Consider the following 22,918-nt stretch of genomic DNA (forward strand, 5'->3'; position numbering starts at 1 on the left):
GAATTAAAAAGGTATTGTCGGACATTATTCATTCTAATCAGCATTTCAATTTTGGAGTATCTCGTATAAAGTGGGTTAAAATCATGTATAGTAACCCTAGGTGTAAAATAGTAAATAATGGCTATTTCTCAGATGGTTTTAAACTGTCAAGAGGAGTGAAACAAGGTTGTCCACTATCGGCATATCTATTTATTATGGCCATCGAGATGTTAGCTATTAAAATCAGATCCAACAATAATATCAAGGGATTAGAAATCCAGGGCTTAAAAACAAAGGTGTGATTGTACGCTGATGATTCATGTTTTCTTTTAAATCCACAACTAGAGGATCTAGATAAATTTTTTAACCTCGCTGGATTACAACCAAATTATGATAAATGTACTATATTATGTATTGGATCACTAAAAAATAAAAAAATTATATTACCATGTAGTTTACCAATAAAAATGGTCTGATGGTGATGTGGATATACTCCCATATACATATCCCAAATGAAATAAATGATCTCATTCAAATAAATGTTAATAGAAAGATAGCAAAAATAGATAAGATCTTGCAACCATGGAAAGGAAAATACCTGTCAATTTGTGTAAAAATCACCCTCCGGTGTGGAGCAGCTGACCGGTACCTGACCAGGCACCGGTGGAACAGGCACGGGCTGTGCCGGACTGACGACGCGCACCACTGGCTTGGTGCGGGGAGCAGGTACAGGCCGGGCCAGGCTGGCGATGCGCACCACTGGCTTGGTGCGGGGAGCAGGAACGGGCCGGACCGGGCTGACGACGCGCACCACTGGCTTGGTGCGGGGAGCAGGAACGGGCCGGACCGGGCTGACGACGCGCACCACTGGCTTGGTGCGGGGAGCAGGAACAGGCCGGACCGGGCTGACGACGCGCACCACAGGCTTGGTGCGGGGAGCAGGAACAGGCCGGACCGGGCTGGCGACGCGCAACACTGGCTTGGTGCGGGGAGCAGGAACAGGCCGGACCGGGCTGGCGACGCGCACCACAGGCTTGGTGCGGGGAGCAGGAACAGGCCGGGCCGGGCTGGCGACGCGCACCACAGGCATGGTGCGAGGGACAGGAACAGGCCGGACCGGGCTGGCGACGCGCACCGCAGGCTTGGTGCGAGGGACAGGAACAGGCCGGACCGGGCTGGCGACGCGCACCACAGGCTTGGTGCGGGGAGCCGGAACAGGCCGGACCGGGTTGGGAACACGCACCATTGGCTTGGTGCGGGGAGCAGGAACAGGCCGGGCTGGACTGGGAACATGCACCATAGGCTTGGTGCGGGGAGCCGGAACGGGCCGGGCCGGACTGTGGAGGCGGACTGGAGGTCTGGAGCGGAGAGCTGACACAACCCGTCCTGGCTGAATGCCTACTTCCACACAATATGTGTGAGGCATCAGTACAGGACGTACAGGGCTGTGCACTCGTACTGGCGCTACAGCACGTGGCACTGGCACAGGATATACGGGACCGAGGAGGGGTACTGGAGGCCACGAGCGTTGAGCCGGCACACTCTGTCCTGGCTGCATGCCCACCTTAGCACGACACGTGCGTGGTGCTAGCACAGGACGTACAGGACTGTGCCGGAACACTCGCGGCACAGTACGTGGCGCCGCATAACACAGAGCCTGCCCTTTTAGCCCCCCCCCAAATTTCTTGGGGCTGTCTCTCGGGCTTCCTCCTCGGCCGGTACCCACTGCGTTGCCGCTGCTCCTCTCTGTAGCGCGCCTCCACAGTCTCCTCCCAAGGACGGCGATCCATTCCGGCCTGGATCTCTTCCCAAGTCCAGGATCCCTTCCCGTCCAGGATCTCCTCCCAAGTCCAGGCTGTCTGTTCCTGGACACACTGCTTGGTCCTCCTTTGGTGGGATCTTCTGTCACGATCGTCGTAAGAAGCGGACCAAGGCGCAGCGCGATATGCGTACATCTTTTAATGAGTACTTAATATAACAATAACAAAACAATAAACGATACGTGAAGTCCTAAGGTTAACAAACACAAACCTCTCCGGAACAAGATCCCACAAATAACAAGTGCAAAACAGGCTGCCTAAGTATGGTTCCCAATCAGAGACAACAAGCCACAGCTGCCTCTGATTGGGAACCACCCCGGCGAACATAGAAACACATGAACTAGAACATGAACATAGAACATACAACATACTAGAACAGAAACCTGGAAAACTAAACATAGAAACTACCACCCTGGCTCAACATATAAGAGTCCCCAGAGCCAAGGCGTGACAGTACCCCCCCCCCAAAGGCGCGGACTGCGACCGCGCCAACTAAACCCAACAGGGGAGGGTCCGGGTGGGCATTCCGCCTCGGAGGCGGATCCGGCTCCGGGCATGACCACCACTCTCTAGCTACCCCCCCGTTGCACCCCTGGTCTGGTCCCGCTGGCTGGAACTGGACTGGACATCGGTGGAGCGGATTGCTTAGGCTCCGGTGTGGAGCAGCTGACCGGTACCTGACCAGGCACCGGTGGAACAGGCACGGGCTGTGCGGGACTGACGACGTGCACCACTGGCTTGGTGCGGGGAGCAGGAACAGGCCGGGCCGGGCTGGCGACGCGCACCACTGGCTTGGTGCGGGGAGCAGGTACGCACCGGGCTGACGACGCGCACCACTGGCTTGGTGCGGGGAGCAGGAACAGGCCGGACAGGGCTGACGATGCGCACCACAGGCTTGGTGCGGGGAGCAGGAACAGGCCGGACCGGGCTGGCGACGCGCACCACTGAATTGGTGCGGGGAGCAGGAACAGGCCGGACCGGGCTGGCGACGCGCACCACAGGCTTGGTGCGGGGAGCAGAAACAGGCCGGGCCGGGCTGGCGACGCGCAACACAGGCTTGGTGCGAGGGACAGGAACAGGCCGGACCGGGCTGGCGACGCGCACCACAGGCTTGGTGCGAGGGACAGGAACAGGCCGGACCGGGCTGGCGACGCGCACCACAGGCTTGGTGCGGGGAGCAGGAACAGGCCGGACCGGGCTGGGAACACGCACCATAGGCTTGGTGCGGGGAGCCGGAACGGGCCGGGCTGGACTGGAAACACGCACCATAGGCTTGGTGCGGGGAGCCGGGCCGGGCCGGACTGTGGAGGCGGACTGGAGGTCTGGAGCGGAGAGCTTACACAACCCGTCCTGGCTGAATGCCTACTTCCACACAATATGTGTGAGGCATCAGCACAGGACGTACAGGGCTGTGCACTCGTACTGGCGCTACAGCACGTGGCACTGGCGCAGGATATACGGGACCGAGGAGGGGTACTGGAGGCCACGAGCGTTGAGCCGGCACACTCCGTCCTTGCTGCATGCCCACCTTAGCACGACACGTGCGTGGTGCTAGCACAGGACGTACAGGACTGTGCCAGAACACTCGCGGCACAGTACGTGGCTCCGCATAACACAGAGCCTGCCCTTTTAGCCCCCCCCCCAAATTTCTTGGGGCTGTCTCTCGGGCTTCCTCCTCGGCCGGTACCCTCTGCGTTGCCGCTGCTCCTCTCTGAAGCGCGCCTCCACAGTCTCCTCCCAAGGACGGCGATCCATTCCGGCCTGGATCTCTTCCCAAGTCCAGGATCCCTTCCCGTCCAGGATCTCCTCCCAAGTCCAGGCTGTCTGTTCCTGGACACGCTGCTTGGTCCTCCTTTGGTGGGATCTTCTGTCACGATCGTCGTAAGAAGCGGACCAAGGCGCAGCGCGATATGCGTACATCTTTTAATGAGTACTTAATATAACAATAACAAAACAATAAACGATACGTGAAGTCCTAAGGTTAACAAACACAAACCTCTCCGGAACAAGATCCCACAAATGACAAGTGCAAAACAGGCTGCCTAAGTATGGTCCCCAATCAGAGACAACAAGCCACAGCTGCCTCTGATTGGGAACCACCCCGGCCAACATAGAAACACATGAACTAGAACATGAACATAGAACATACAACATACTAGAACAGAAACCTGGAAAACTAAACATAGAAACTAACACCCTGGCTCAACATATAAGAGTCCCCAGAGCCAGGGCGTGACACACCCAATGTTCAAGAATGGCCTTTTTCCCTTTATTCAGATTACAACCTCTCACTTTCAGTTATTTGAAAAGGAAATCATCTCCCAAATATCACTATTTCTAAAACAAGCCATAGAAAGTTGCTTGCAATTTCAATTTAATCCTCCAGAAATGACAGAACAAATAATGCAACAAATATTGTGGTTAAACTCAAATACACTAATTGATCCCAAATTTTTTGGGGGGACAAAATGTTTAAAAAAGGTATAATCTTCGTAAATGATATCATCGGTAGGACTGGTGGAGTTATGCAGATGCACATGCAGCTAACAAAAACATATGGAAGTGTCTGCTCTACCCAAAATTACAACCAAATAATTGCAGCATTACCGCAAAAATGGAAGAGGAAAGTGGAAGGGGGAAAAGGAAAGGAACTTGTCTGTCGGCCTTGCATTAAAGAACATAATTGGTTAAAGAAAACTGTGATAAATAAAAAAGTATACCAGTTTCATTTAAGGACCAAAGGATTGACAGCCGTCTCATATAGATTGCAAAATAGTTGGGAAGAGATTTTTGATGTACCGATTCCATGGCATAGTGTTTATGAACTGATACGCAAAACAACGCCGGATTCAAAACTTATAATTTTTCCATTTAAATTATTATATACAATTCTTGCTACCAATATAATGTTATTTATATGGGGGATTACAATCTTCCCAGCTCTGCAGATTTTGCTGTGAAGAGACAGAATCATTAGATCATTTGTTTTGGTACTGTCCATTTGTAGCTTGTTTTTGGACACAGGTCCAGGAATGGCTAAAGGATTGCAATATTTACCTGGAGCTAACCCTGCAGATAGCATTACTGGGTGATCTGAAAAGTCATAGTCAATCGATCAATAATACACTGCTCAAAAAAAATAAAGGGAACACTTAAACAACACAATGTAACTCCAAGTCAATCACACTTCTGTGAAATAAAACTGTCCACTTAGGAAGCAACACTGATTGACAATAAATTTCACATGCTGTTGTGCAAATGGAATAGACAACAGGTGGAAATAATAGGCAATTAGCAAGACACCCCCAATAAAGGACTGGTTTTGCAGGTGGTGACCACAGACCACTTCTCAGTTCCTATGCTTCCTGGCTGATGTTTTGGTCACTTTTGAATGCTGGCGGTGCTTTCACTCTAGTGGTAGCATTAGACGGAGTCTACAACCCACACAAGTGGCTCAGGTAGTACAGCTCATCCAGGATGGCACATCAATGCGAGCTGTGACAAGAAGGTTTGCTGTGTCTGTCAGCGTAGTGTCCAGAGCATGGAGGCGCTACCAGGAGACAAGCCAGTACATCAGGAGACGTGGAGGAGGCCGTAGGAGGGCAACAAACCAGCAGCAGGACTGCTACCTCTGCCTTTGTGCAAGGAGGAGCAGGAGGAGCACTGCCAGAGCCCTGCAAAATGACCTCCAGCAGGCCACAAATGTGCATGTGTCTTCTCAAACGGTCAGAAACAGACTCCATGAGGGTGGTATGAGGGCCCGACGTCCACAGGTGGGGGTTGTGCTTACAGCCCAACACCGTGCAGGACGTTTGGCATTTGCCAGAGAACACCAAGATTGGCAAATTCGCCACTGGCGCCCTGTGCTCTTCACAGTTGAAAGCAGGTTCACACTGAGCACGTGACAGACGTGACAGAGTCTGGAGACGCCGTGGAGAACGTTCTGCTGCCTGCAACATCCTCCAGCATGACCGGTTTGGCGGTGGGTCAGTCATGGTGTGGGGTGGCATTTCTTTGGGGGGCTGCACAGCCCTCCATGTGCTCGCCAGAGGTAGCCTGACTGCCATTAGGTACCGAGATGAGATCCTCAGACCCCTTGTGAGACCATATGCTGGTGCGGTTGGCCCTGGGTTCCTCCTAATGCAAGACAATGCTAGACCTCATTTGGCTGGAGTGTGTCAGCAGTTCCTGCAAGAGGAAGGCATTGATGCTATGGACTGGCCCGCCCGTTCCCCAGACCTGAATCCAATTGAGCACATCTGGGACATCATGTCTTGCTCCATCCACCAACGCCACGTTGCACCACAGACTGTCCAGGAGTTGGCGGATGCTTTAGTCCAGGTCTGGGAGGAGATCCCTCAGGAGACCATCCGCCACCTCATCAGGAGCATGCCCAGGCGTTGTAGGGAGGTCATACAGGCACGTGGAGGCCACACACACTACTGAGCCTCATTTTGACTTGTTTTAAGGACATTACATCAAAGTTGGATCAGCCTGTAGTGTGGTTTTCCACTTTAATTTTGAGGGTGACTCCAAATCCAGACCTCCATGGGTTGATACATTTGATTTCCATTGATAATTTTTGTGTGATTTTGTTGTCAGCACATTCAACTATGTAGAGAAAAAAGTATTTAATAAGATTATTTCATTCATTCAGATCTAGGATGTGTTATTTTAGTGTTCCCTTAATTTTTTGAGCAATACTTTTAGCAAAAAAAAATATTTTCAATTTACAATCTGTAGAAACAATGAGAATAGAAAGGTTCAGAACTTTTGTAAAACATCACAGTACAGTTGAAAAAGATATGGCAAATAGAAATCCAATATGGATGATGTTAAGAGATAGATGGGTGGAAGTTGAAGGACGGGACTAATAACAACTAACAACAACTAATAACAACAAGATAACTAATAATGTAAAGCATACTGTGTCCATAATAAGTATATAGGTTATAGGTTGAGAGCTTTTGTGAAAGAGCACAGTTAGAAAGATATGGCATATAGAAGCAAACCCGGATGGACATCATGAAAATGATTGGAGAGGTTGAGGGTAGAGGAAGTTCAGGAGTAAAAACAAACAAAATAGAATTATTGTAAAATTGACTGTGTCCATAAAATGTATATAGTATGTATAAGATGGAAGTAGAGGCCTAAGCGTTGTTGTTCACTAGTTTACTCCAATTAGGGAAGGGGTGGTTGGATTGCAAAGTAATAAAGGGAAATATATATATGTTTTTAAAGGATATGTATATGTGTATACAGTGGGGGAAAAAAGTATTTAGTCAGCCAACAATTGTTTAAGTTCTCCCACTTAAAAACATGAGAGAGGCCTGTAATTTTCATCATAGGTACACGTCAACTATGACAAACAAATTGAGAAAAAAAAATCCAGAAAATCACATTGTAGGATTTTTTATGAATTTATTTGCAAATGATGGTGGAAAATAAGTATTTGGTCACCTACAAACAAGCAAGATTTCTGGCTCTCACAGACCTGTAACTTCTTCTTTAAGAGGCTCCTCTGTCCTCCACTCGTTACCTGTATTAATGGCACCTGTTTGAACTTGTTATCAGTATAAAAGACACCTGTCCACAACCTCAAACAGTCACACTCCAAACTCCACTTTGGCCAAGACCAAAGAGCTGTCAAAGGACACCAGAAACAAAATTGTAGACCTGCACCAGGCTGGGAAGACTGAATCTGCAATAGGTAAGCAGCTTGGTTTGAAGAAATCAACTGTGGGAGCAATTATTAGGAAATGGAAGACATACAAGACCACTGATAATCTCCCTCGATCTGGGGCTCCACGCAAGATCTCACCCCGTGGGGTCAAAATGATCACAAGAACGGTGAGCAAAAATCGCAGAACCACACGGGGGGACCTAGTGAATGACCTGCAGAGAGCTGGGACCAAAGTAACAAAGCCTACCATCAGTAACACACTACGCCGCCAGGGACTCAAATCCTGCAGTGCAAGACGTGTCCCCCTGCTTAAGCCAGTACTACACGGGAGGATCTTGTCAATGATCTCAAGGCAGCTGGGACCATAGTCACCAAGAACACAATTGGTAACACACTACGCCGTGAAGGACTGAAATCCTGCAGCGCCCGCAAGGTCCCCCTGCTCAAGAAAGCACATATACATGCCCGTCTGAAGTTTGCCAATGAACATCTGAATGATTCAGAGGAGAACTGGGTGAAAGTGTTGTGGTCAGATAAGACCAAAATGGAGACGTTTGGCGTCCAGGCCCGTCTGAAGTTTGCTAGAGTGCATTTGGATGATCCAGAAGAGGATTGGGAGAATGTCATATGGTCAGATGAAACCAAAATAGAACTTTTTGGTAAAAACTCAACTCGTCGTGTTTGGAGGACAAAGAATGCTGAGTTGCATCCAAAAAACACCATACCTACTGTGAAGCATGGGGATGAAAACATCATGCTTTGGGGCTGTTTTTCTGCAAAGGGACCAGGACCACTGATCCGTGTAAAGGAAAGAATTAATGGGGCCATGTATCGTGAGATTTTGAGTGAAAACCTCCTTCCATCAGCAAGGGCATTGAAGATGAAACGTGGCTGGGTCTTTCAGCATGACAATGATCCCAAACACACCGCCCGGGCAACGAAGGAGTGGCTTCGTAAGAAGCATTTCAAGGTCCTGGAGTGGCCTAGCCAGTCTCCAGATCTCAGCCCCATAGAAAATCTTTGGAGGGAGTTGAAAGTCTGTGTTGCCCAGCGACAGCCCCAAAACATCACTGCTCTAGAGGAGATCTGCATGGAGGAATGGGCCAAAATACCAGCAACAGTGTGTGAAAACCTTGTGAAGACTTACAGAAAACGTTTGACCTGTGTCATTGCCAACAAAGGGTATATAACAAAGTATTGAGAAACTTTTGTTATTGACCAAATACTTATTTTCCACCATAATTTGCAAATAAATTCATTTGATAATCCTACAATGTGATTTTCTGGATTTTTTTTTCTCATTTTGTCTGTCATAGTTGACGTGTACCTATGATGAAAATTACAGGCCTCTCTCATCTTTTTAAGTGGGAGAACTTGCACAATTGGTGGCTGACTAAATACTTTTTCCCCCACTGTATATAAATGTTATTTGTCTCCTCTTTTAGGCGTGGAAACCTGTTGTTTCCCCTTTTCTTCCTCTTCTATCTCTATATTCCCTGTTATTGAGACTACACCTGTAACCTGTGAATACTGCCCCCATTCTGCGTATGGTGGTGGTGTAGTTGAACCAGCCTTTTTTGGTTCACTCCCTCTCTCTCTCTCTCTCTCTCTCTCTCTCTCTCTCTCTCTCTTCTAATTTTCTTGTTATTCTTTGTTCCCTTATCTTATCCATTCTTACACCAAATGTTCCCTCCTTTGGCCATTTAGTTACTATTTTCCTGGTCCTTTTTTCCCCATTTGTCAGAGATATTACCAATATTACTATTTTTTGGGAACCTTCTCTTCATGATTGCTACTGGTGTTCCTGCCATCTCTACTTCTTGTGTGGTCCAGTGTCTATATTAGGGTGTAAGGTAAATTATTCCTGTTGTCTTTCTCAGCTAAACGTTTTATATCCCTCAGTTAATGGTATTTTTCTCCATAATATATCTTCATACTCTTCTTCTTTCCTTAAATGAGATTTTATCCCTTGCCTTTCCTCTACTACCCTTCTATCAATACTGTTTATTCAACAAATCTAGAACCCACTATAAATTGGTGCTATTCCCTCAGCATAATAGCTAAAGCTACTTGCATCCCCTTGTTCACATAACGAAAACAAATTATCGTTTTAGAATTCAACACCTATTTGCATACACCACTGGTGTCAAGCAACCTATCAAATAACGTAATAACAATTATAATTTGTCAAATAACTGTTTTTCAGTCAAGTATTTAGACTTACAGCTCAATTCGTACTAGCTTGACTGTCTCTCTTTTCCCCGCGAACCAGAGCCATAAATTATTTTCCTTTGTTACCACAGCTCCAGTGCAATTGCCAGCCGCTATTCAATTTCTGTAACTGTCCTTTCTGATTACGCTCTAATTAATAAAACAAACACTGGCTATAATTTACAAGCATACATTTAATTCACATCCATATTTAATTTTATTCTCAGTAGCTTTCAAATTATCAACTCATTCGGGCGGCGGGTAGCCTAGTGGTCAAGAGCGCCGTGCCAGCAACGGAAAGGTCGCCCGTTTTAATCGCCGAGCCGACCAGGCGAAAAAATCTGCCGATATGCCCCCGAGCAAGGCACCCAACCCTAACCGCTCCTGTAAATCGCTCTGGATAAGAGTGTCTGCCAACTGACCACAATGTAATTCCGCGCCACGGAAAATAACTAACTATCTTTCTCCCCGTCTCCTATTCCGGTTGAATACCGGAGTCGTTCAATTTGAAATCAGCCAGCTGCTAAATCGTTCAGTCTTATAACACAAAATGAACATTGACTGTTCTATCAATCTAAGCAACCCATAAACGTAATTTGAAAATCTAATGCAGAATCTATGCTTTATCTGAATGACAAGTAAATCCTCCGTTATTCCAATTCTAAATGGTCTGTATTTCTAGTATCTTGCACATACCACATTTATCACAAAATAGCTTTGAAGGACACAGATCTCACACGCTCAACGTAAATACCTTAGCAGCAAACGAGTCAAACCCACATTCACTGATTTTGCAACAGATATAACGATTTAACCAAATTAATTATATTTCCCCCCTGATATACAAAAATTCCTTGACTATATCACCTCTGCTTCTGGAATGATAGATAACTATTATAATGCTTGAAACCTTTTCTCCCACACGCTCTATGCACTGTCTCTCACCCCCCACGTACGTCTACGTGTTTGGGCGCTCAAGCCAGCACTTATATATTATTCCACTTTTATCCACTCTCCATTAATCAATTACCCCCACATAACATACATCATATGTCAATGTTATTCATCATCCACCGCATTCGTATTTCTAATGATTCTTTATCGCCACACGCTCTATAACATTATCATTCTTTATCTCTTCATCATACCACATCCACACAACGTTGTTCTCAAACACCCTTCATCACTATTTGCATAACCTACCGGAATATTCCTTTACTATGGTCAATTTTAGCATAATCCCATATCCCTTCTAAATTTCCCAATTTTAATTAACCCCTAAAAGTTTGACCGAAATTCAATGTGTTGACGTCATATGATCACCCCCGTACACGTGACCTGTTCCTCCAACAGGATTTCTCTCTCTCTCCTAACGTTAGTAAATGAATATCCACATACTATTAATTATTCTCTCCCTAATGCAAGATTGGGGCTTTCCCTTTTGTAGTGTATTGACAATATGATGGTGTTAAATGTTTTTAAATGGAACTGAAAGAATGTTGATTTTTGGTATCAACAGGGAAGGTTTTAGCGTGACGCCACATATGACAGACAGGAAGTGGGTTGTAAGATACGGGGATTGAACAGTAGAGGGAGCCATTCAACTCTTGGAAGGCTATATAAAGGGGGGAAGAACGGCGGAGAGTTAGAACGTAGTAAGATTTATTTGGGACTGGTTCTCCGGACAACGCGGGTCTGTACTTATGCTGTAATCTCGTGGTATTAATAAAAGTCTCTAGAACACGATACAGTCTAAGGGGATTCTTTGATCGACAGCAATACCCAACAGCATTCGACGCGATACCACACTTTCTCCACCAACCTTAGAAGCTTCAAACGACCTAAAATATAGTCCCTTTCCTTACACTTTCTCCACAAAGACAAGGCTATTATTTTCAGGATTTCTTTTTGTTTTCCGATCACCCACACAGATAAGCCGCCACTCGTGCTTAAATGAGTCAGACAGAATGACAAGCAGGACGAACAATAGTGTCAGACGATTGAACGAAGCTGACCAAAATGACAACGTAATCACAATTGAATGAACCACAGCCGCTCAAACAAATTATTCCCCCGCACAAGATGAGCAGACCTACTCTATCTTATTATTTCTCTATACTTTGAAGCCCTGGTGGCGTTCACAACCATTCACCTACTAGGGATGAAAAGCGCGACATCCAATTTATGCTGTCACCTTCTCAGGATGACTTAACGTTTACCCAATTCGCTGTCTAATTTGTGCATCACCTCACCCAGGCTGATGCGTCACCTACCTCAAGTACACCATCATGCTTTCGGGATAAGTGTCTTCAGATTCCATCATGATTATTTAGTTGTGGACACTACATCACCACACTTCCTCTCTTGCTCTTGGTTCTCATCTTTGTCAGTCACCTTGATTTAGCACCTGTGTGTTTTATTAGTTTCTTCATGAAAACATTTAGCGAATTCTGTAACGGTAGCTAAAGCAAGAGGCTATAGATAGCGGCACATAACTAGACTACAAATGCATGTTGGGCCGGTTATGCCCTGAGCTCATGAAGTGAGTGCTACTGGCATGAGCTCATGAAGTGAGTGCTACTGCCCTGAGCTCATGAAGTGAGTGCTACTGGAACGCTACTGGAGCGGGCTAAAACTCGCCCCACGCTCCAGTCAAATTGCTCCACTCACATCCTCTGCCACTAAGTGCCTTAGCCCATCCATACTACATACTCTTGTTGGCTGGTCCTCACTACATGTTCGTCGTCAAACCCACTGGCTCCAGGCCATCTATAAATCACTGCTAGGCAAATCCCCGCCTTATCTTAGCTCATTGGTCACCATAGCAGTACCCACCCGTAGTCTGCACTCCAGCAGGTATATCTCACTGGTCGTTCCCAAAGCCAACACCTCCTTTGGCCGCCATTCCTTCCAGTTCTCTGCTGCCAATGACTGGAACGAATTGCAAAAATCTCTGAAGCTGGAGACTCTTATCTCCCTCACTAACTTTAAGCATCAGTTGTCAGAGCACCTTACCGATCACTGCACCTGTACACAGCCCATCTGAAATTAGCCCACCCAACTACCTCATCCCTATATTGTTATTTATTTTGATCTTTTGCACCCCAGTATCTCTATTTGCACATAATCTCTTGCACATCTAGCATTCCAGTGTTAATAATATTGTAATTATTTTGCACTATAGCCTATTTATTGCCTTACCTCCATAACTTGCTACATTTGCACACACTGTATATATATTTTCTGTTGTATTTTTGACTTTATGTTTTTTTACCCCATATGTAACTCTGTGTTGTTTTTATTGCACTGCTTTGCTTTATCTTGGCCAGGTCGCAGTTGTAAATGAGAACCTGTTCTCAACTGGCTTACCTGGTTAAATGAAGGTGGAAAAAAAATAGAAAAAAATAAATACACTGTGCGGTGCGGTGCTGTTCCGTGCCTGTCTATCTTCAGCGTCATTAAACCACCTCAACTGGAATCCTACCTGTCTGTCATCTGTTCCTTTACCAGCACACGGGAGAGAACACATTAAGTAAAACCGAAAGAACATACAGTCCACCAAGTCCTCATTTACAGTACAACTCATAATAACCTAAGCATTACGAAACTTCTATTAGAGCAAATAAGCCTCATATGTACCAAAATAGCAATTTATGTTTTATCTAGACTAGCTTATATTCAACACACTCTCATCGCCCCCATACAAAACTCGTCACCTCCTTAATAATGAAGGATCTGCTTAACGTGGACAGATTTTGGGACAGGTCTCTCGCTTCGCCTCCATCTCTCTGCCATATCCGCTGAAAGAGCGACGCGGCCCATTGGAGCGGTCGTTACTAGATACCACAGCCACGAAGTCATAAACCCCGCATAATTCTACAATTGATCTTCTTTAAATGTGATTTTAAACCTAACCTTAACAACACTGCTAACCTTATGCCTAACACTAACCTTAACTTAAGACCAAAAAGCAAATCTTCGTTTTTTAAAACATTTTTACGATAGGCCTATAGCCAATTTTGACTTTGTGGCTGTGCTATCTAGTGGAAACCCATTGCAGTGTATAGGCAACGTTAGACAGTGCTATAGCTAACTTTCGTTTTCGAGGCCTAAAAGGCTCCATTCATTTTCACGCTCCACACCCTTTTCTTTTCTGACGTGCTATAAAGACAGTAAGAATATTTGTAAATACAGTTTAAAGTGGGTTATATTAAGGCTTTCCTTGTCAGCTATGCTTAAAAAACTACAACCTAAAGCAGAGTTTATAGCATAGTTAGGCAAATCATAGTTGATCATGCAAAGTTAAACATCCTGTGAAATGGCAAACTGTAAATTGCCATGTTATGTAATTTTCCAAGTTATTAATTTGATTATTTAAAAAAAGTACTACCAAACCACAAATAATTAGAATTGGATTTAGGCTACTGTATAATCACTCTACTCTCATCTGTTGATTTGAGCTGAAATGGGCTAATGTAATGTAATCAGGTCTACTGGTTAATGTCTGTTTTTGAACCATCAACCTTACCAAAGAACCTTTGAAAAAACACTATTTTCTAACTGTATACTGTTACAGTTGGTAGCCTACCTGTAAAAAAGGCCGTCCTTCTCCTCTCTACCTAAATTCCCCTCACAGTCTTACCTAAGTTATCCCTCAGTCATCAGAGACCTGCCATTCCCAACCAATCAGAGCGCTTGGAAATGCTCCTCTGAACACTGCACCCGCCCACTCAGGTCAGAGTGGTATCGTCGTCTGAAGGGAGAGGACGCATGTTTCTGAGGACTTTTTATTGTCACATGTCTGAATGTTGTGCGTGCATCGAAATGTAAGTTGGGGGGGTTATTGTTTTTTTTTACATGCTGTGTAGTAATAGATAATTACCTCTAATTACTTCATGTTACTTTGATAAGTTTCAGTCAAATCAAATTGTATTGGTCACATACACATATTTAGCAGATGTTATTGCGGGTGTAGCGAAGTGCTTGTGTTCCTAGCTCCAACAGTGCAGTAGTATCTAACAATTCGCAACAATACACACAAATCTAAAAGTCAAATAATCTCCCGTCTGGATTACTGCAACTCACTGTTGGCTGGGCTCCCTGCCTGTGCCATTAAACCCCTACAACTCATCCAGAATGCCGCAGCCCGTCTGGTGTTCAACCTTCCCAAGTTTTCTCACGTCACCCCGCTCCTCCGCACACTTCACTGGCTTGAAGCTCGCATCTGCTACAAGACCATGGTGCCCTGCCTACGGAGCTGTGAGGGGAACGGCACCTCCGTACCTTCAGGCTCTGATCAGTCCCTACACCCAAACGAGGGCATTGCGTTCATCCACCTCTGGCCTGCTTGCCCCCCTACCTCTGCGGAAGCACAGTTCCCGCTCAGCCCAGTCAAAACTGTTCGCTGCTCTGGCACCCCAATGGTGGAACAAGCTCCCTCACGACGCCAGGACAGCGGAGTCACTCACCACCTTCCGGAGACACTTGAAACCCCACCTCTTTAAGGAATACCTGGGATAGGATAAAGTAATCCTTCTACCCCCCATTACCCCATCCCAAAGAAAAAATAAAAATACATAGAAAATAAATAAAACATATTGTAAAGTGGTTATCCCACTGGCTATAAGGTGAATGCACCAATTTGTAAGTCGCTCTGGATAAGAGCGTCTGCTAAATGACCTACATGTAAATGTAATGTAAATGTAATGGAATTAAGAAATATATAAATATTAGGACGAGCAATATCGGAGTGACATTGACTACAATACAGTGGAATAAAATTAAGCAATAAGGCCAGAGGAGGTGTGATATATGGCCGATATACCATGGCTAAAGGCTGTTCTGACGCATGAAGCAACTGAGGTACCTTATTGCTATTATAAACTGATTTACAACATAATTAGAACAGTAAAAATAAATGTTTTGTCATACCTGTGGTATAGGGTCTTATATACCACAGTGTCAGCCAATCAGCATTCAGGGCTCGAACCACCCAGTTTATAATACAGTATATACATATGAAATGAGTAAAGCAGTATGTAAACATTATTAAAGTGACTAGTGTTCCATTATTAAAGTGACCAGTGATTCCATATCTATGTATATGGGGCAGCAGCCTCTAAGGTGCAGGGTTGAGTAACCGGTTTGAAACTGGAACTTGAAGCTCTCAACCTGCTCCACTAGAGCCCCGTCGATGAGAATGGGGGCGTGCTTGGTCCTCTTCTTTTTCCTGTAGTTCCCAATCATCTCCTTTGTCTTGATCACGTTGAGAGAGAGGTTCCTTTACTTCCCTGTGGTGACAGGGCAGATCTGATCAGATCTCAGCCTGGCAGATTCTAACACAAGGCTGGAGAGAGAGGGTGCCATACATCTTGACACTGTCAATCCAAGTCATTTGTTTCTCTCTCTCTCCAAGAGGTGAATGTTTAAGTTAATGTTTATATTGATGCTGTGTTTATAACCCTGTTATAAGTAGTGTAAGGCCATTTGCCATTTATTCATGTACATACATGTTTATACAATGGGTGGGTCTAATCCTGAATGCTGATTGGTTAAAACTGCATTCCAACCGGTCTAATCCTTAATGCTGATTGGTCAAAACCACATTCCAACCGGTGTCTATTCCACAAGTTGCCACAGGCTAAATTTATGATGTTAAAATGTCTATTTACTCTGTTCTATCTGACTGTGCAATCCACTGTCTCATCAGCCCAGCCTGGCAATTTATAAACTTGATCTCCACTATAAAAAGCGTCTAGACATTATCTCACATTTCTTTTAGACTAACATTTTGTTTTCAACAGCGGAGATTTGTATAAACCTTGCTGTCTGTCATTTGCAACATTGTTCCAATAATGACATTCGATCTCCTGCTGTCCCATAGTATTGAACATGTCGGGAGTCGGGACGAGACAGACAGGCAGGCAGCGTTTCTCAGCCAGTCGAAATAATACATCAGCTGGCATCATTTTTATGGATATATACAACAACAAATCTTTTTTGAAAAAAGGTACAACGAAGCCCAGCTAATTACCAGTCTTTCCAGCTTCAGTTTGAAGTGATTGTGTTACTGTAGCTGTGTTCTTGGCTAGCCTCTCTGAACAACAGTGTCTTGACGAGAGAGCACATTTTCTATGCCAGGCGAGATCGCGCCTCATTAGCTCATTGTTATGGATGCATCCAAATAAATGTCACTAGAAAACAGCTTAAACAAATGCAAATGCATCTCCTTTGCTGTTATTCTGGCTGCACTTTTTGACGTGACTTTAAGTTAGCCATAGTTGGCTAGCTAGCAAGCAAGGGATAAGAACGTTGCCAGCCAGTATGGCAATGGAACATTTAGAACGAACGACTGGGTCGCGTCCATAGATACAGAACAAAAAGACTGAATGACTGGGTCGCGTCAATAGATACAGAACAAAAAGACTGAATGACTGGGTCGCGTCAATAGATACAGAACAAAAAGACTGAATGACTGGGTCGCGTCCATAGATACAGAACAAAAAGACTGAACGACTGGGTCGCGTCCATAGATACAGAACAAAAAGACTGAACGACTGGGTCGCGTCCATAGATACAGAACAAAAAGACTGAACGACTGGGTCGCGTCCATAGATACAGAACAAAAAGACTGAACGACTGGGTCACGTCTCTAGCAACCCTAGATTTGTGTCGGGACTATATCTTGTGGGAGGATGAAATAGTATTAATAAATTAATTTTAAAAAACGTTTTTAATGAAAATATGTAAATCATTATTTGAATATGTTGGTAACCCGTTGTATAAAAGTGATAACACCGCTTCTCAGGCATTATCACTTAAATATTGTATAGTTATAACCCTTAACTAATACTGTTTACATGTGTGCATATCTTTCTGTTATAGAACCACAACAATAAGATTCCAAGTCATTCAGATTACCAAAATCATTTAAACATCCTCAAATGGAAACAGCTGTGTCTGTGAGGTGGTGACTATCAGGAGTACAGTGATGGACCTCATCATCATGTTCTAACTGGACAGCACTATAGAGGACAGAACCAAACCAATCAGTTATAAGTACAGTGAGGGAAAAAAGTATTTGATTCCCTGCTGATTTTGTACGTTTGCCCACTGACAAAGACATGATCAGTCTATAATTTTAATGGTAGGTTTATTTGAACAGTGAGAGAAAGAATAACAACACAAAAATCCAGAAAAACGCATGTAAAAAATGTTATAAATTGATTTGCATTTTAATGAGGGAAATAAGTATTTTACCCCCTCTCAATCAGAAAGATTTCTGGCTCCCAGGTGTCTTTTATACAGGTAACGAGCTGAGATTAGGAGCACACTCTTAAAGGGAGCGCTCCTAATCTCAGTTTGTTACCGATATAAAAGACACCTGTCCACAGAAGCAATCAATCAATCAGATTCCAAACTCTCCACCATGGCCAAGACCAAAGAGCTCTCCAAGGATGTCAGGGACAAGATTGTAGACCTACACAAGGTTGGAATGGGCTACAAGACTATCGCCAAGCAGCTTGGTGAGAAGGTGACAACAGTTGGTGCGATTATTTGTAAATGGAAGAAACACAAAATAGCTGTTAATCTCCCTCGGCCTTGGGCTCCATGCAAGATCTCACCTCGTGGAGTTGCAATGAACATTAGAACGGTGAGGAATCAGCCCAGAACTACACGGGAGGATCTTGTCAATGATCTCAAGGCAGCTGGGACCATAGTCACCAAGAAAACAATTGATAACACACTACGCCGTGAAGGCCTGAAATCCTGCAGCGCCCACAAGGTCCCCCTGCTCAAGAAAGCACATATACAGGGCCGTCTGAAGTTTGCCAATGAACATCTGAATGATTCAGAGGAGAACTGGGTGAAAGTGTTGTTGTCGGATGAGACCAAAATCGAGCTCTTTGGCATCAACTCAACTCGCCGGGTTTAGAGGAGGAGGAATGCTGCCTATGACCCCAAGAACACCATCCCCACCGTCAAACATGGAGGTGGAAACATTATGCTTTGGGGGTGTTTTTCTGCTAAGGGGACAGGACAACTTCACCACATCAAAGAGACGATGGACGGGGCCATGTACTGCACTGAAATGCAGTGCCTAAGAACGGTGCGCCACTTGGGATGCCAGCAGGATTTATTTCTATAAAATAAATCCTAATTCTCAGCTTTTTTGGCAGTTTTTCAATGTGTGTTTTAAAAGAGAGCTCATACGGGTGAGGGCATACCAGCCAACTGTTTTTACATGGTCCTTCTAGACAGATTTAGTGACCAACAGTTTTTTACATGGTCCGTAATTTCTCCGGATTTAGCGACCAATAGTTTTTACACTACCAATATTCAGTCAGACTATAGTCTAATCTATTGGTTTTAACTGAAAGGAGCCATAGTAAGCTACTGAAGGTCTATTGGTTTTAACTGAAAGGAGCCATAGTAAGCTACTGAAGGTCTATTGGTTGATATCTGGTTCTGATCTTTATAATTTATATTTATTTGTTAGACCAATTGTCTCTTTCAGGAATAATGGAGACTGGACCAGACAGTCTGTTTGTGACCCTCCTGCTTCTCCTCCACAGTTCACACTCTGAGTCTGGTAACTACAGTGCTAATTCCCTCTGTGTGTGGTAACTACAGTGCTAATTCCTTCTGAGTCTGGTAACTACAGTGCTAATTCCCTCTGAGTCTGGTAACTACAGTGCTAATTCCCTCTGAGTCTGGTAACTACAGTGCTAATTCCCTCTGAGTCTGGTAACTACAGTGCTAATTCCTTCTGTGTCTGGTAACTACAGTGCTAATTCCCTCTGTGTGTGGTAACTACAGTGCTAATTCCCTCTGAGTCTGGTAACTACAGTGCTAATTCCATCTGAGTCTGGTAACTACAGTGCTAATTCCTTCTGAGTCTGGTAACTACAGTGCTAATTCCTTCTGAGTCTGGTAACTACAGTGCTAATTCCTTCTGAGTCTGGTAACTACAGTGCTAATTCCTTCTGTGTCTGGTAACTACAGTGCTAATTCCTTCTGAGTCTGGTAACTACAGTGCTAATTCCTTCTGAGTCTGGTAACTACAGTGCTAATTCCTTCTGAGTCTGGTAACTACAGTGCTAATTCCCTCTGAGTCTGGTAACTACAGTGCTAATTCCCTCTGAGTCTGGTAACTACAGTGCTAATTCCCTCTGAGTCTGGTAACTACAGTGCTAATTCCTTCTGAGTCTGGTAACTACAGGGCTAATTCCCTCTGTGTCTGGTAACTACAGTGCTAATTCCTTCTGTGTCTGGTAACTACAGTGCTAATTCCTTCTGAGTCTGGTAACTACAGTGCTAATTCCTTCTGAGTCTGGTAACTACAGTGCTAATTCCCTCTGAGTCTGGTAACTACAGTGCTAATTCCCTCTGAGTCTGGTAACTACAGTGCTAATTCCCTCTGAGTCTGGTAACTACAGTGCTAATTCCTTCTGAGTCTGGTAACTACAGGGCTAATTCCCTCTGTGTCTGGTAACTACAGTGCTAATTCCCTCTGAGTCTGGAAACTACAGTGCTAATTCCCTCTGAGTCTGGTAACTACAGTGCTAATTCCCTCTGTGTCTGGTAACTACAGTGCTAATTCCCTCTGAGTCTGGTAACTACAGTGCTAATTCCTTCTGAGTCTGGTAACTACAGTGCTAATTCCCTCTGAGTCTGGTAACTACAGTGCTAATTCCTTCTGAGTCTGGTAACTACAGTGCTAATTCCCTCTGAGACTGGTAACTACAGTGCTAATTCCCTCTGAGTCTGGTAACTACAGTGCTAATTCCTTCTGAGTCTGGTAACTACAGTGCTAATTCCCTCTGAGTCTGGTAACTACAGTGCTAATTCCCTCTGAGTCTGGTAACTACAGTGCTAATTCCCTCTGAGTCTGGTAACTACAGTGCTAATTCCTTCTGTGTCTGGTAACTACAGTGCTAATTCCTTCTGAGTCTGGTAACTACAGTGCTAATTCCCTCTGAGTCTGGTAACTACAGTGCTAATTCCCTCTGAGTCTGGTAACTACAGTGCTAATTCCCTCTGAGTCTGGTAACTACAGTGCTAATTCCTTCTGAGTCTGGTAACTACAGTGCTAATTCCTTCTGAGTCTGGTAACTACAGTGCTAATTCCCTCTGAGTCTGGTAACTACAGTGCTAATTCCCTCTGAGTCTTGTAACTACAGTGCTAATTCCCTCTGAGTCTGGAAACTACAGTGCTAATTCCCTCTGAGTCTGGTAACTACAGTGCTAATTCCCTCTGAGTCTGGTAACTACAGTGCTAATTCCCTCTGAGTCTGGTAACTACAGTGCTAATTCCCTCTGAGTCTGGTAACTACAGTGCTAATTCCCTCTGTGTCTGGTAACTACAGTGCTAATTCCCTCTGAGTCTGGTAACTACAGTGCTAATTCCCTCTGAGTCTGGTAACTACAGTGCTAATTCCCTCTGAGTCTGGTAACTACAGTGCTAATTCCCTCTGAGTCTGGTAACTACAGTGCTAATTCCCTCTGAGTCTGGTAACTACAGTGCTAATTCCCTCTGAGTCTGGTAACTACAGTGCTAATTCCCTCTGAGTCTGGTAACTACAGTGCTAATTCCCTCTGTGTCTGGTAACTACAGTGCTAATTCCCTCTGAGTCTGGTAACTACAGTGCTAATTCCCTCTGTGTCTGGTAACTACAGTGCTAATTCCCTCTGAGTCTGGTAACTACAGTGCTAATTCCCTCTGAGTCTGGTAACTACAGTGCTAATTCCCCCTGAGTCTGGTAACTACAGTGCTAATTCCCTCTGAGTCTGGTAACTACAGTGCTAATTCCCTCTGTGTCTGGTAACTACAGTGCTAATTCCTTCTGAGTCTGGTAACTACAGTGCTAATTCCTTCTGAGTCTGGTAACTACAGTGCTAATTCCATCTGAGTCTGGTAACTACAGTGCTAATTCCCTCTGTGTCTGGTAACTACAGTGCTAATTCCCTCTGAGTCTGGTAACTACAGTGCTAATTCCCCCTGAGTCTGGTAACTACAGTGCTAATTCCTTCTGAGTCTGGTAACTACAGTGCTAATTCCCTCTGTGTCTGGTAACTACAGTGCTAATTCCCTCTGAGTCTGGTAACTACAGTGCTAATTCCCTCTGAGTCTGGTAACTACAGTGCTAATTCCCTCTGAGTCTGGTAACTACAGTGCTAATTCCCTCTGAGTCTGGTAACTACAGTGCTAATTCCTTCTGAGTCTGGTAACTACAGTGCTAATTCCTTCTGAGTCTGGTAACTACAGTGCTAATTCCTTCTGAGTCTGGTAACTACAGTGCTAATTCCTTCTGTGTCTGGTAACTACAGTGCTAATTCCCTCTGAGTCTGGTAACTACAGTGCTAATTCCTTCTGTGTCTGGTAACTACAGTGCTAATTCCCTCTGTGTCTGGTAACTACAGTGCTAATTCCTTCTGTGTCTGGTGACTCATGCAGCAACTAGTGCTTCCTTTGTGTGTGTGTGTGTGTGTTTGTGTGTGTGTGTGTGTGTGTTTGTGTGTTTGTGTGTGTGTGTGTTTGTGTGTGTGTGTGTGTGTGTGTGTGTGTGTGTGTGTGTGTGTGTGTGTGTGTGTGTGTGTGTGTGTGTGTGTGTGTGTGTGTGTGTGTGTGTGTGTTTGTGTGTGTGTGTGTGTGTGTGTTTGTGTGTGTGTTTGTGTGTTCGTGTGTGTGCATTATTACTTAGATCTTTGGATGTTTTGAATGGCACATTTCTATGAATTCCATTTGACTGTCTGTGTCTCTTTAGTAATGGGTAATGTCCTAAATGCTCCTTAATGTCTGTCTTCTCTTCAGAGAGGTTTAAGGTCCTTGGTCCAACTCATCCCATTTTGGCTGTGGCTGGTGATGACATCATTCTGCCCTGTTACATCAAACCCAACATCAGTGCTGAGGAGATGACAGTGGACTGGCTGAACCTCGACTTCAAAGACGAGCGTGTCTATCGTTACCAAAACCACAGAATCATACAAGAGGATCAGATTCCCTCCTATAGAGAAAGAACTTCACTGTTTAAAGAGGATCTGTGGAGGGGCAACGCCTCTTTGAAACTGACCAGGGTACAAGGCACTGATGAGGGAACTTACAAATGCTTTATTAAGGCACTGAGCTGGTATGATGATTTCACTATTCAAGTCCGCGTTAAAGGTGAGGTTGATTTTCATGTTAATGTAATAATCTATCTACAGTACAATGACATCACCTCTT

The 22,918-nt window shown here is 44.8% G+C and overlaps 1 protein-coding gene across 8 annotated transcripts in view; it reads left to right on the forward strand.

Moving 5' to 3' along the window:
• Window positions 1-14,430: 14,430 nt before the first annotated feature.
• Window positions 14,431-22,918, forward strand: part of LOC311118513 (butyrophilin subfamily 2 member A1-like) — a 36,570-nt gene continuing 28,082 nt past the window's right edge. For 4 of the 8 annotated variants that reach the window (XR_014611813.1, XR_014611814.1, XM_084193304.1 and 1 more), the window contains exons 1-3: window positions 14,431-14,519; window positions 19,211-19,285; window positions 22,508-22,858. Coding sequence is in view for 6 of the 8 variants with exons in the window: in XM_084193304.1 (XP_084049430.1) it covers window positions 19,216-19,285; window positions 22,508-22,858 (421 nt within the window). In the remaining 2 variants the exon portion in view is untranslated. Of the gene's footprint in view, window positions 14,520-19,192; window positions 19,286-22,507; window positions 22,859-22,918 lie in introns of all 8 variants that reach the window. The other 4 variants (XM_084193305.1, XM_084193307.1, XM_084193308.1 and 1 more) reach the window with 2 other exon arrangements.

This window comes from Coregonus lavaretus (assembly GCF_964263955.1).
Source record: "Coregonus lavaretus genome assembly, contig: HAP1_SCAFFOLD_231, whole genome shotgun sequence".
Classification (NCBI taxonomy): Eukaryota; Metazoa; Chordata; class Actinopteri; order Salmoniformes; family Salmonidae; genus Coregonus; species Coregonus lavaretus.